At 41.1% G+C, this 15,152-nt stretch overlaps 1 protein-coding gene across 1 annotated transcript in view; it reads left to right on the forward strand.

The window, feature by feature from the left end:
• Positions 1-32: 32 nt before the first annotated feature.
• LOC108503175 (transcription initiation factor TFIID subunit 4-like) overlaps positions 33-15,152 on the forward strand; it is a gene marked incomplete at its 5' end in the record, with an annotated part of 146,327 nt that continues 131,207 nt past the window's right edge. Inside the window, 2 exons of the mRNA XM_017826922.1 lie at positions 33-237; positions 4,158-4,330. Coding sequence (XP_017682411.1) covers positions 33-237; positions 4,158-4,330 — 378 coding nt within the window. The remainder of the gene's footprint in view (positions 238-4,157; positions 4,331-15,152) is intronic.

Below are 15,152 nucleotides of genomic sequence, written 5' to 3' on the forward strand. Positions count from 1 at the left end.
GCCCCGCGCCCGCCGCCTCCGCCAGCCCCGCGCCCGCCGCGCCGGCCCCCGCCGCGCCCAAGCCCGCGGTGCCCGCCAAGCCGGGCGCTGCCGCTGTCCTGCCCGCCGCCCCGCAGCCCGTGTCCCCGCGGCCCGCGCTGGGCGCTGCCCCTCCCCGCATCGTGGCCCCGCAGCTGATCGTGCGGCCCCCCCCGCAAACCACCATCCAGCTGCCGCCCGGCTTCACCATCCCGCCCGGTAAGTGAGCGCCGCGCTCCCCGCGCTGTCTCACCTTCTTGGTCCCAGGGCTTTTCTCCCCCTGAAGTTGTCACCCTCCCGCTGCTCGACGAGCTGGAAACCGGAGAAGAGCCACCACCACTGGCTGCCGCTAATTAGGGTGTCATTGGTGCGGCTCGTGCACGGTAATTGCAGCTGTTGTGGGTGAGTTACCGGAGTGTCCTGGGGTCAGCGGCAGTCACGGTGAGTTACCCCGAGGTGGTACCGGAGATAAAGCTGGGGTGTTAGCTAAGAAGAACTTTATATATGTTTGGAAGGACTTTATTTTCTGCTTTACACTTGATAGTCTTGGAAAGTTTTCCTGTTGGAAAGCATGTCTTCTGCTGCAATTCAAGTGGCAGGATACAGGCAAATCTGTGCAATGTAGCATTTTTAATGTCAGTAATTGCGGTGGTGTTACTGTCTGCTGTGTCAGGGCAGTCTTACCACCACCATATTTCATTTCCAATTCTTATGTCCTGTTTGTGCTGCTCTAAATTTCTTAACTTTCGTTACTAAAAATGTAAGTTCAGCAAGGTCGCTGACTAACCAAACCAGCATCCCTTCATCCCAGTGATTCTTGATCTAACTCTATATTGTTTCATCCAAGGAGTTCTATGGTCCCCTGTTTAGACTTTCATGTTGCAGAGACTTGGGTATCTTCGTGTCTTTTTGACTTAGGAGTTGATTTAACATTTGAACTAATTTGTTTTTCCCGTTAATGTCACTGTCTGAAATAACTTATTTCTTCCATCTCGTTTCTTAAAATATTTGATACTTACTAGCTAAGTAGAGCAACAGTGTGATGGTCTAGAAGCTTGCTTCTAGGTTCACTCGGTAGTAGTTGTGTATTTGGCCATAGTTTATGAAAGATCCTCCAGATTCTGATGCTCCAAACGTACCAAGCTTGGTGGTTTCACGAAGACCCAACTGACTTGAAACACATAAGTTGCTCTTCAGACTTGACTCCCAGTTGTCAGTCTGTCGAAAATTACCATGTGCACATGATAATGTGCACTGTAACTTTGCGCACAGTTTCTGAAGTTCGTTGTAGCAATACTTTGATCTGTTACTTACTTTCACACAGAAGAGCGACAAAGGAGCCTTTGAAACCAGTCCAATCCAGGGTTTAGTAAATGTAACTATATGTTATGTAAATAATACTCTGGAAAGTTATAATTCGAGTTTTCATTACAAGATAGTTGGAAATCCAATAGTTTGGGGCCTCTGGTGGTCTAGTGGTTAGGGTGCAGGACTCTCACCGCTGCGACCCGGGTTCGATTCCCGGCCCCCCGGGCAGATGGAGCTCGTTAGCCCTGTGAGGCAATCCATCTAAGAGAAGGTCACTCTAAACAAACCTACGTCCTGGGGACCTCACTGCCACTGTCCGAGTTTCACTCGGCCCCGGCAGATGAACCTCAGGATTAAAGGGTGGGCTCAGTTCAGCGCAAGCTGTGTCTCACCTAAAAAAATCCACTACGCAGGCTTGAAGGGTTAATGACCTTTCCCAAATCTTCGCTCGCGAAGACTGGCCATTATTATTATTATTAGTTGGAAATCCATTAAATTTGCAAAAACATGAAGACAGTATGTTCTAAAGTGAAGTTACTCAGAAAATACAGTGGTACTTTTGAGTTTTTAAACTGGTGGATCGTTTATAATTAATCTGAAACTTCTATATTGCAAACTTCTGCATAAAGCAGAAATTAAGAATCAGTTCTTGAGAATAGATTTTTCTGGTGTATAATACTCATAAGTTGTGTATTTCATCTTTAAATGGCTGATGGGAAGGTAAAATTAGTCTCATAACATAACCAGATTCTAATGTACATACTGCTCAGCAAAAGGAATTTGTAGTCCTCCAAACTGAGTTAAACATAATGTTAATACATGAGCATTTATGCATCTGTGGTAGTAATTATGTCAGCAACTTTAACTGAGATTGTGTGGCATGTGCTGCATTTAATTTGTCCTTTCCGTTCAATTTTTCTCTATTGAGAATTAGGTTTAGAAAATGGGAAGATAAATTAACAACACACCTGTGAATCTGTGTAGTGCAAATGTGAATTTTTTAATGTGTGGTCGGAATATCCTATGAAGATTTTTTTATTCAGGTTTACAACATAATCAGAGAAGTGATAACCTCTTTGGCCATCACGTTTGAGTGTCCAGATGTTTTAGGAATGGCATATACCAAACACATCACCTGCTTGCAGAATTTTCTACAGATGTAAACTGTGAAGTTGATGCTTAAATGGCTAATGGACCTTAAAGGTTACCTTTTAAAAGAGTTTTTAAGGGGTTTCTTTCAACCTTTTTTTTTTTTTTTCTAATTACTCTTTGCTTTGGAAGGGAGTTACGATTGTGGATTTGGATTTTGGATGTGGTCCTTGCTGTAGCTCTGTCTGCCTGTTACCTTAAACCTTGATTTCCGTGAATCTTTAGTTTGTAGTGGCAGAAATTTGCCTGTTTGTGTTTGTGGCAGTGAAGGCTGGCAGGGAGCACCTAAGACTGTGTGAGGGAGGGTTTTATTGGTGCTGCAGTTCACTCACATGTTCATCCCACGACTGGGATTTGGTTTTCTGTGTCAGAAACTGAAAGAAAGACTTTCTTGGTATAGAGTTCTGACATTTGTTACACTACTGTTTGAATTACTTTGCCATCAGAGTTAGTTGCAGACTGTGTCCTTTGAATGGGGACCTTCTTCATTTTCTTTTGAAAAGCTAAAAAACATATATGAAGCAATTTTCACATGGAAATAAATTGTGGAAACAATGTCTACTGATGGTTAACAGCAGAATAGAAGGGTTCTTATTTTTTTAGTTCTTTAGTTGTTGCAAATAAGATGTTTTTCTGTTTATTTGACCCATTGTATCCTATCTAGGTTAAATTATTAAAATGTATTCTGGAGCTAAATTGGCATTTCCTTTTAAATACTCTGTCTGGTAACTGTTTTTTAGTTCTGAGTGAGCTAGAGGAAGATCATTACATGCTTTGCAGTGATCTTGAATAAGTGTCAAACTCCAGGTGATCCAGGGACCACCTTAGCCATTGTCTCCCCTTTACTGACCTACTGACCAGAAAACTTAGGGCACAACTTAATGGCAGTGGCTGTGTTGTGTAGAAGGCCTCTATTTGTGAGGTCTTTTACAAGAAAATAATCTGAAAAAATTATCATTTACTTCCAGAAATTGTTAATTTTAAAACAATTCCATTGCTGTTTTTCTAAAATTGCTGCACTTGTATCGTTGTGTGCTGAGGGGTGGTTGGTTCTCAGGCACTGACAGAGAACTGTTTGTTCTTGATGTCTAAACCACAGGTAGTGCCTCCCAAAATGGTGGGGATGGCGGGGTGGGCACCAAATCATCTGTTAATGCTCAGTGTTTAAGTAAATCTCAAATATTGTATACTCAGAAATGTGTCTGATCTAATGTTTGCATGCACATATCCCCATGAGCTGTTGTTTTAGTGAAGCTCTCAGGTCATTGTCCCTGGTATATGAAACACTGAGTTCTGTTCTCAGCTGCTGCATTGTTGGTATAGTTCACTTTTAATGAGGATTTCTTTCTAATTTTATTCTGACCTGACTAGACTGCTGACAGTTGCTGTACACCTGTATACTCAAGTGACTGCTTTTTTCATCACTGCTACCCATAAACTGCAGTTATTTGAATTCCAAACTGAATTGGGTATGAGTTTTTGGCTGCTGGTGGCGTCTCCTTTTCTTCTTTGAAATTAAATCTCGTGTTATGTGAGGATAAAAAAAACCCCACAACATAGAGAAAAATGTGCAGTGCTATACATTAATTTTATTCTGTATTCTGCAGTCACATAGTTCTTTGTGTGTTATTCTCCACATTATTTGTGTTTCTGTCCTCCAATCCCTGTTCCTTTGCTCCCAGGGATGGTGCTGGTGCGCACGGACGCGGGACAGCTGGTGATGGTGCCCCAGCAGGCTCTAGCCCAGGCTCAGATGCAGGCTCAGGTGCAGACACAGGGACAGGGCCCTGCCAACCTGTCACCCAGGCTTTCTGTGCCCACCACTGGCCCTGTTTTTCGCCTGTCAACAGCTCAGGTATGTCTGGCTTGGTTTCACTTCACCCTGGTGCATTGTGTTTTACTCTGTCTTGCACATCATCAGCTCATATATTGTTGCAACTTTGCCTTCGTCCCTTTTGTGTTGTGAGAACAGGAAATACTTAAACATAGTTTATTTTCTGAGGATTTTTATTTATTTCAGGAAAAAAATCTACTTTATGAAGTCCCTCAAGACCTTGTTCAGACTGAGGTCACTGGAGGGTAGGAAGCTCAGTGGTGGTTTGGACTGGTTTAGTGAGTGCCCCTTGCTGCTCTAATCAGAAGGACTGTGGTATCCCACTGTGCTGAATGGCTGCCTGGGATAACTGGGTTTCACTGGACATTAGAAAAGAAAAAAACCAAGCACGTTCTATACAAGGATTGGCAATAATTAACTTTCTAAAATATACTTTATTCAAAACAAAGATTTGATTCCTTTGATTCACCTCTGGGTCTGATCTGTCTACAGTGAAAGTTTTGTCTGTGTCATGAATATTCTTCCTTTTTTCTAAGGATTGACAGGACAGTGTGCTTTGCTATCCCAAACTCTTCAGTGGAGTGTGTTCATTTTAACTCGGACTGATTTAGTTTCAAGGGTGAAGGTGTACTGTATTTTAAATTACTTTGAAGGCTTCATTGGTTTAAGAGTTTCTAAGGAGGCAGTTTAGCTTTGGGCCATTTGGAGCTAGAGCTGAATGTAGAGGCAAACATTTTTGGATTTTAGTACAGGGCAGCTGTTTAGACAGAGTTTAAGGTATTTGCCTAAGGTCTGTGTTTGCAGAAATGATCAGTAATTCTGAGGAAAGGAGATGAAGAGGGTGCCTGTATTATTTTCCATTTGTTTTATAAGTTGCTTCAAATAACTTTAACAGGTATTTTCCAATATTTAACGTTTGATGACTGACTCATTGTGTGCTTTATGCATGACACCATATTTATGTTCCCAAATATTATTGTTTAATTAAAAACTGAAAACAATGATAAACTTTTCAGAAGAGAAGGAAGCCAGAATAAAATCAGAGAATGGAAAGGAAGTTAATAACAAGAGGCAATCTAAACCACAGAGTAGCCAACTACAGTATAAGTTTTAGAAATGAGTGTCACAGGGAAGACTGTAGCTCAATGGAGTGTATCTCAGGAAAGACATAAATGAAAGCCTGGAAACACTTGGAAGAACTTTGTGCTCTCAGAAAAGAGGTAAGTGCAGGATTGGATGAAATTTGTAAAAGAACTTTTTGCAGAAAAGGCAGTAATTTAATGTTTAAATTTGTGATGTCTGGAAGGATAAGAAGACTTGTAGAAGCCTTCTACATTTCTTCAAAGAGAAATGTATTCCAGGAAGAAGAAACACAGAGAGAAGCCTGTGTTCATCTAGAGATTTTTTTTTTTTTCACTAATTCCATGACAACAAAGTTGCAGACAAGTTCTTCTTTTGAGTTTGTGTGCCTGTCTTTGGTCGTTTGGGGCTTTCTTTGTGACTAAGAACAATCACTTCTTTAGTGGTTCCTGCAGGCACACATTCTAGCAGTGGGTCCTGAGACAAGTGCACAGTGTAACTGCACAGCTGAAGCTGTGGGGTGGGACTGCACCAAGAATATCACCTCAGTCTCTTCAAGTGAGTTAGCTTTAGCTGTTTCTCTTCCATGCTGGTAGTTTTTATGTGACTGTAATTTGCTGTGGCCAGCATATAGAATTAAAATTCCCAACAGATATTAACAAATTGTTTGTCATTTGTAAACTTCTGAGGAACACACCTGTGTTGCACATGGAATAGGAAGGATGCAAACGTGCAGACTGACTGCTTGGCTCTGTGTTCAGTGTGCATCCCCAAGTCAGCCTTAAGATGTGTGCACAGCAAATGCTGATCATGTTGGCCTCAGGCAGCTGTCCTCTAGCTATATGAGGCAGTTGAGGTTGTAGAAGGAGTGTAATTTGACTTGATGGATTTATATAAAAATAAAACCACGAGGATAGTGCACAGTCATGTATCTGCAGAGTCAGCTGAAACCTGGAGGAGTTCAGGTGTAATTGTTCTTGTGCAGGGTCTGCCCAGATAAATACCCCACTGCATTATAGATCCTCCTTTCCCCTACTTAGTGCTAATAAGGTGGTTGAGAATAGAGGAAACCAGCAAGGCCTTATGAATGATAAATATCTTGCAGGATGCAGAAGTTTGATTATTTTCGTGTAGTGGGATTAGAATAATGAGATTGTAGCTTGTCAGGATTCATGTCCTCTGACAGATCTTTGTGGTAGCTGCCCAAACTGTACTGGATCATTTCTGTATTTGTTGTAATTAACAGGGTTAAGAAATTATTATTATTTTGTCCTTGGGAAATTCACATTGAACTTCCCTGACTCTGCATGTGATCTGCAGGCTCTTCTTTCATTGTGACAGTGCTTATGTTTTATATATGTTTGACCTTAGAGCAGTCTTTAAAAATTGTGGTTGACAGCCTTTTAGAACCAGATTGTAAAGGTTTAAATTCTTAAGGTTTATCTTATCAGAACTAGACCCGAGACATTTATTTGATTTGGTGAATGGTTTATAACCACAGACTGTTCACTGGTGACAAATATTATGCTCAGGTTTTGGAAATGTCAGTTATTTGTTTGAGTAGTCATTATAATTAATCAGTAGAGGGATCAAGTTCTAAAACACGGGAAACTTTGCACTGAAAAATAATTTTTTAGGTGAGTTTATGATTAAGCTGTTTTCTTTCACAATCTATTTCTGATGTGTCAGAACGCTGTATCCTGTGAATTAAAATTTTCAGGAGAAGTTTAAAATTAATCAGAAGTAACATCTTTTGTTTTTATGTCTATAAAGTATAATATTCAGGAGTCACTGTGACTGAAACACAGAAAAATTCTGGTGCCATTAGATCAAGAGAGACAGAAAATAAACATTAATTGCCTGAGTCCTGCAGAGTATTTTGTGAGATAGATGAACATGGCAGGCTGTGCAGTTTTAACCTTTCTCTCTGATGTTAGTGGAATGATCATTATTTTACTGTGCAAAGCTCAAATTTATTACTATGTCTTCAGCTATTTTAAGATACCTTTATTTGGATTAAAATGCAGGGTGATTTAAATGTGTAGAACTTGGTATTGTACCTTAGTCTCTGAGTGTGTGTTTTACTCTGCTTTTACCTATGTAGAAAGTCTACGCAGGTGGAAATCTGCAGTCTGCCTTAAGGAGTATAGGAAATAACATCTTATTAAGATAATGTATGAGAAGAAGAAGAATGTATGAGAAAAAGACATGGCTTTCATGTTTCATAACTACGATGGTTGCTTTTCTTGAGATTGTTCTACTTCTTAGCCAGTGTCAAGTGCCACAAGTTACTCAGCTAAGTGATTGTTTTCAGTGTTAATTTGTATATACACTTCACATGATTGTTGTGTGGAGAAAGTGTAGTTAGATGTAAAACACAGGATATTAAATAACATGCCAAAGAAATTGCAAAAGCTGGCAGTTACTTTTGGCAACTCGTTAAGAAGTGTTGAAAGTGATAACTGGAGAATATAAAATGGATTATGAATTGCTTTCTTTAAAAATAGAAGAAAGAGTGTCTGAAAAATTGCCCAACTGTTCATCTAAATTTCAAAGTTCTTTGATTCTCTCCCCCTGACAACTGAGTAATTTCTTCATTCTCAAAAAGATAGGAGGGGAAATAAGGCAATGTTTGCGATGTTCTTAAATGAGATTGCCTCGGTGGGTACACGCAGAGCTGGTCAGGTTCTGAGCCACTTCTGCAGCCTGGCAGCACTGCAAGGTTTTCATTTCCATATCCCAGGGCCATCATTTGCTAGATCTTCTCCTGGATGTTTTGGAGGGCAATGAACCAGGTTTCCCCTGTCAGTTCCTCTGGGTTCAGCTGCTGGGCTGGTATCTAGGACAGTGTGTGAGGAAGGAGCCACCTTTCTCCAGGAACAATGGAAGCTGCTGAAACAGGGCAAGAGTGGTCTGGTTTTTGCCTGAGATAGGGAAAGTGTAGTCTTGTTTTCCCTGAGGAATTCCTACAAGGGCTTAAGTAAAGGCTTTCCTTAAAGATCAGTGGCTTTGTCCTTACTTGTTGCCTTGTTGAAGGTTCAGAAGTCAAATACCTGTATCCTGTAGTATTTAGTTTTGTAGGGAATGGATACAGCCACCCCTCTGCCCTTCCCGAGTTTTAAAAAAAGATGTATTTGGATTGCAGTGCCAAACAGAAAAGTTCAGGATGATTAGGATACAGAACTTGCTGTTCATCCCACAGGGCTCTCTCTGCAGGTGTGCAGGGAAGTCCAGTCTTTGCATGATAAAAAGATGAGCCCTTCAGCTGGGCAGTCAAGGAACACAGTTGATGTTGGCTTAAATCTGATGTTTCTTACATTGTGAGTGCTTCTACTGACTGTAATACCTTTGTCTCATTTTTTACAGCTTTTAGGAGTAGAGGATGGAGGCAAATGTTTTATGTTAGGTTCTTGGGAGAAGAGAGGCAAATCCATTTTGAAAGGAAGATTTGGGTTTTTCTTGACTCTTAGGTGGGATAATCTTTGATTAGATGTTTAGTTATGCTCCTCTCCATTACTGCTGTGTAAAGCATGAATAAAATCTGATGGTTTCAATTCCTGGTGGAATTCTGGAAAACTGGCACATGGAGTTAAGCAAGTACCTTGCAGGGAAGGTCTCAGCTGTGATCAGTTTAAGGCTGAGCTCAAAGATGCTGGAGCAGGGACACGTGTCCCAAAGGGATGGAGAGTGTCTGCAGCACAGGCAGGAGCAGTGAAGGGGATTCAGTCACAAGGATCAGAATCTGAAGGTGACAGAACAGTCCAGAGAGAGCAGTGATTGAGAGAAGCACTTGCAATAGAAAGATGTACTTGATATTTTAATGATCTTTTACATTTGCAGTCTTTCTAGTTTCTTTAAAATATTCAAGAAAAACATGAATAGGTGCAACTGGAGCTTATAGTAGTTTTAATTTAGTTCAAAGTATAAGACTGTGTAGGACTGTAATGGGGAGATTAATGGTTGAACTCAATGACCTTTGAGGTCTTTCCCAAGCTAAATGAACCTACAGTTCTCTAATATTAACTGCTCCTAGGTGCAGTTTTTCTTGAGTGTTTTGTTTTGTTTTGTTTTGTTTAGGGAAAAAATATTGCAAGATATTCAGATGTATTAAAAATATTTTTCATATTGTGAATATAAATTTGTCTTATCGGTGCAGCTACGAGGGCCTTGTCCTTTTTAACTTGGTATCTAAGGGTTTACATGGAAATACTTGATCTTCCATGAATATTATATTATAATCATCTTTTGATGCATTAAAAAGTACGAGTCTGTACTGTGATAATGTGGTTGTTTTGAAAAAACATGTTTAATGAAATAAAGATTTGGAGGCTTAAAGCAAACATTGGTTGGACTTAGATGTGCATAATTTTAATTGAACTGTTTTCTCTTGGTGATTTTAGTTTCCTTCTACTTTTTGGTTGACATTAATTTTAGCTGAATATTAAAAAATCATTAATGTTGCCAAAATTTTAGCTGCTGTAGGATATTCATTAAGGTACAGGATTTTTAAGAGATGAGCTGTAATTTGATGGAGCTTCAGTTGATCTTAGAATAATTTTGCTCTGGATTCTTTTATTCCGAGCAGCTCAGGTGGGGTGGGTTTGCTTGCATTATTGTGTTCTTCAGAGATAAGAAAATTCAGAATTTTAAAACTGGTTATTAGATTGCATTAAATTTTTACCTCTGTGTCTTGTTTTGAATCTTGTACTTGTGAAGTTGTGAAAAATAGGGAGGTGCTGCCATCTAGTTTTCCTTTGCTGCCTTTCTTTTGTTTATGTGCATTTTCCATTTGTACAATTTATGATTTTTCGTGCCCTTGATGCATTTGGTTCACTGGTTTTCAGTATCTTAATACCCAGATGGGCTTATGTTAATAACCAAATAGCAAAAAATAAGTTGCTTATTTCAAATTATTTTTAATTAAAATTATTTTATGTTAGTAACAGAACTAAAGTGCTGCTGTAGACTGAGAATATCAAGTGAGTATCATACATAGATGAAAGAACAATGTTAACCTTGCCCATAATATTTTATTTCAGAATATCTGTTGTTGGAACTTACAAATCAGGTGAAATAGGGTATATTGGAATTTTCATGGGGCTGCTGCTGAAAATGGATTTTGTTGCAGAGTTTACAAATGTTTTGATTCAAAATGTGTTTTCCAATGTTAGATTTTATATTTTTAGTGATCAGAGAAGATGGTTATGTGGCAAGTTGGATGGTTTAGTATTTAGATATTTAGGCATATAAGTGGGCTACTTAACAATATTTCTGCTCCCAGGATGATTACCAATCTCTGGAGCTTTGTTTTCATTGCCTGAACAGTCCAATCAATATATATGTATGGCTTTTTAAGAAAATGACAATTCTAACTTTGTTTTTTCTTGCTTTAGGCGTTTTTCTAACTTCTGCTTTTCTGAATTTGAAGTTTTTGTCATGAACTTCACTGATTTGCTTTCTGTGTTTTGATGTTCACTTTCTGTTAAGTTTCACTTTACCATCCATTTTTAAAATGACCAAAAAAAAGGCTTTTTGAGCTTGTGCCAAATGCTGCATCCCCTGCTCTGGAAGTTTTTGCTGGGAAATACACTCAGTGCAGGGAACAGCAACCCAGGCTTTGCTGTCCCATGTGGTGTTGAGAGCAGTCCTAAACTTGGCTGCTGCTCTTGCTAAAGCAGAGCCCTTCAAATCTGAGGTGGTTCTGGTAACACAGCCTGTGTGTTCAGCAGTGGTGATATTTTTATGGCAGCTTTTAGCTTTGGTAGTTTTTTTTCTCATTTATTGATTATTATCGATTCTTGTTTTTCTTACTGGTTTTCACAGTCTTTCTTACTTTTCTAAGAAACACTGTTTTACTTTTTGCAGAAATTTTAAGCAAGTAGATAAATCTTTGTTATTGCCTAAGGTGCAGTACCATTATTATCAAATAAGCTATTCTGTGCTATTTCTTTTGTAAAGGTGGTTTTGGGGCTTCTTTTGCACATTTGTGGTAGCAGGGCAGGTAGGTTGAAAGATCAGACAGAGAGAGTAAGAAATATGTGGTCTTGACTGTGCTTTAACCACAAAACTGTTTTTCTTCCTTTCCCTCATGATGAGTGATTCTTTTCTGTATAAGCAGACAGGACATTTTCAGTACTTACAAATTATACTATTTACATTTTTATAGCATTAATATATTTCTAAAACTCAGAAAACACTCAAACATTAGTAAGGCTGTAAAATTAAACATGCAAAGATTAGGAAACGCTATAAAGAGGGTTCCTGAGCAGTCTAACAGTGGCTCCCATGTGGTCATGCAGCATAATGCATATGCACATACTACTATTATTTTTAATTTCCACAGTGTGTAGGCTGGACAGTCTTAATTAATGAAGAATTACATAATAATTTTTCTCCACTCTTCAGTGGGTTGCTTCAGGCTTACTTGCTGCACAGTATTTAAGCCCCCCTCTGCAGTGGGAATTAAGAACCAAGCAGGTTTTTTTGTGAAGCTTATCCCTATAACAACTTTCTCAACAATGCACTTAAGGGGATTATTAACCTCTTTTTTGTAAGTAGGAAGCGGAGCCTAATTGTCTCAATTTTAAGTATTAAATTAAAAGAGCTGGTTAATTCTTTGTGTTCAGTTTGACTTCATTGTCTTCAGTTGCAGCCAGGAGCACTCCTGGTCACGAACTCCGCGTGTCAAGTTGGGCACTCATAAACTTATTGCATGAGAGTGATTATATACAATGGATTTTCTGTATTTGCAGGCAGTACTAAGCACCTGAGGCAGGGGTAGAACCTAATTCTAGTGCCAAAATTCAGCTGTTTTTTATCCATCAGATTCTTTGGATGAAACCTCCTGGTTACAGATGGATTAGATACTTCACCAGAGCATGAGAAAGTACATTGATAAGTATTTGCTTTGGCAACTGGAGTTTTGGACTTAGAATTGCTGGTTTCTGGAGGTTTTCTTTGGTGGCTCCAAGCTCCTCTGCCTGTCTTGTCTAATTGCTCCCAGTCCTATGTCTCCCTGCCCTGTTGTCCCAAAAGGAGCACCACACATGTGAGGAACACAGCAACATCTCCCTGCTCCACTCAGGATCCTGTGGTGGCAGTGAAGGTTCTACCTCTGTTGTCTGACTTGTTAAAGATTCTGCTGCCAGTCATTTTCTGGACTTGTGTGCCAATGTCAGGTTTTTAGAAGGTTAATCCTTTGGCTCAATTTCACTGTGTTTTTACCAGAGAGAAAAAAAATCAAACCTCTGGCAACAAATTGCTCTGCACCTGCCATTGAAGTGCATGTTCTAGATGAACCATGACCAAAGGAATTGAGAAGCAGTCAAAGGGAATTTTCTCCATGAACTCTTCAGAAGTTTGTCAGAATTTTTAAGTACTGGAAAACAGAGTTTGCTAATGGGGACTGTTATGATGGCTTAATAGCAGTTAGGGCTACCAGCCATGCCTGTAAGAAAGGTTGGATGAGTTAGTTACCCTGTAATGATGGGGCGTTGACCCTGGCTGGGTGTCAGGTGCTCACCAAAGCCACTCTGTCACTGCCTCCTCAGCTGGATGGGGAGACAAAACACAATGAAACATTTGTGGGTCGGGATAAGGACAGGGAGAGATCAGGCACCAGGTACTGACACAGTTTATTACCAATCAAATCAGAGTAGGATAATGAGAAATAAAAACGGAATCCGAAAACACCTTCTCCTCACCCCTCCCTTCTTCCTGGGCTCTCCTTTACTCCCAACTTTCTCTACCTTCTCCCCTGAGCAGTGCAGGGGGATGTGGGATGGGGGCTGTGGTCAGTTCATCCCATCTTGTCTCTGCTGCTGCTTCCTCCTCAGTGGGAGGACTCCTCACACTCTTCCCCTGCTCCTGTGTGGGGTCCCTCCCACGGGATGCAGTCAGTCCTTCAGGAACAGGCTGCTCCAGAGTGGGTCCCTTCCATGGGGTCAGTCCTTAGGAACAGGCTGCTCCAGAGTCAGTCCTTAGGAACAGGCTGCTCCAGAGTCTGTCCTTAGGAACAGGCTGCTCCAGAGTGGGTCTCTTCCATGGGGTCCCAAGTCCTGCCAGCAAACCTGTTCTAGTGTGGGCTCCTCTCTCCATGGGGCCACAGGCCCTGCCAGGAGCTGCTCCAGCATGGGCTTCCCATGGGGTCACAGCCTCCTTTGGGCACCCCCTGCTCCAGTGGGAGCTCCTCCAGGGGCTGCAGGGGGTCTCTGATCCATCAGGACCCCCATGTGCTGCAGGGCACAGCTGCCTCTCCAGGGGCTGCACCTCAGCCCCTGTCCTGGAGCCCCTCCTGCTGCACTGCCCCAGGGTCTGCAGAGCTGTTCCTCTCACATTCTCACTTCTCTTTCCCTGCTGCAGTTTCACAGGGGTTTTTCCCCTCCTTTATGAGTGTTACCCCAGAGGAGTCACTGCCACCATCCCTGCTGGGCTCGGCCTTGGCTGGTGGTGGCTCTGTCCTGGCCCTGCCTGGCACTGTCTCTTCAGGACACGGGGGAAGCTTCTGGCAGCTGCTCACAGAAGGCACCCCTGTAGTCCCCCCTCCCCCCAAAACCTGGCCATGCAAACCCAGTACAAGTGAGCTTCCAGATTTGACCTTTAGTTTATGCTTCTGCCAGTGTCTGCCATCCCTTTACTTTAGTTTTCTCTGTTAAAAAGTGTCTTTGATTGTTTGAGGCATCTCAGATGGCATTTTAGCATTGCCTGTTTTGTTTATAAGAAGTCTTCTGGATTAATAATTAGAAATAAAATTGAATTTATTTCAGATTTTGCAAATTTAAATCTCAACTTGAAGGTCATATTCTGTTAAAATTGAGTTTTACATCATACTTACTGAAGCCATGTACTGGAAGACATGTAAAGAAATGTTGTGTGTTGTGATAAACTTGACCCTGCTTTTGTGTTAATGTTTGTTCAAATGCTGTTGGGGTATTTTCTTTTCTTCCTTTTGTGGTTGAAAGTGCCCAAGTTTATTGACAGGACTGATCATGACAAAAGTGAGCTCTCTTGCTTTGTAGAGCAGAGACAGTGCTGCTGGTAGCCGGAGTGTTCCTCAGTGCTGGTTCTGCAGTACAAAACACAAGTGCATCACAAACCTGTTTCCAAGGATTTACAGACTAACCTCTGGCAATTTAAATTGTCTTGGTTTGACAAAGCTGTGAATGCACAATACAATCTCTAAAACTGGTGTAGTCCTGCCTTGGCAGTGACAAATAATCCTTGGCTGTTCTGATGATTTTCTCTGTATTCACGTGACTTACTTTTTCAAATGCAGCCTCGTGTGTTCCTTCAAACACAGGGGCAACTTCTTTGTGCATGGCAGGTACAAGGGATTCACTGCCAAGCTTTGCCTCTATTCACGTGTCCCGAGCTCTGGGGAGGAGGAATGTTATTTAGGGAGTGAATTTCCAGGACACAGAGTGTTTGCACACTGAACAATTCCGGTGTGCTCTGCCCCATGGCAGTGACTTGTTGCACCCTGACACTGGAGTCACTTGTGTTCCCTGTGGGACTGGGGCAGGGCAAACCTGGGGACACTCCCTGTTCCAGGCTGGCCAGGTGTGAACCACATCCCTTCTGAAACCCTGCTCTGCTGCACTTGGAATTTCTGAGCTCTGTATGACAGAGCCAGCTCAGGTCTGTGTGTAACAGCATCCTCCAGTGTCCCCATGGAGATGAGGAGTGGGTTTTATCTATCTATCTATCTATCTATCTATCTATCTATCTATCTATCTATCTATCTATCTATCTATCTATCTATCTA

This window comes from Lepidothrix coronata, unplaced genomic scaffold, assembly GCF_001604755.1.
Source record: "Lepidothrix coronata isolate B3197 unplaced genomic scaffold, Lepidothrix_coronata-1.0 Scaffold132, whole genome shotgun sequence".
Lineage (NCBI taxonomy): Eukaryota > Metazoa > Chordata > Aves > Passeriformes > Pipridae > Lepidothrix > Lepidothrix coronata.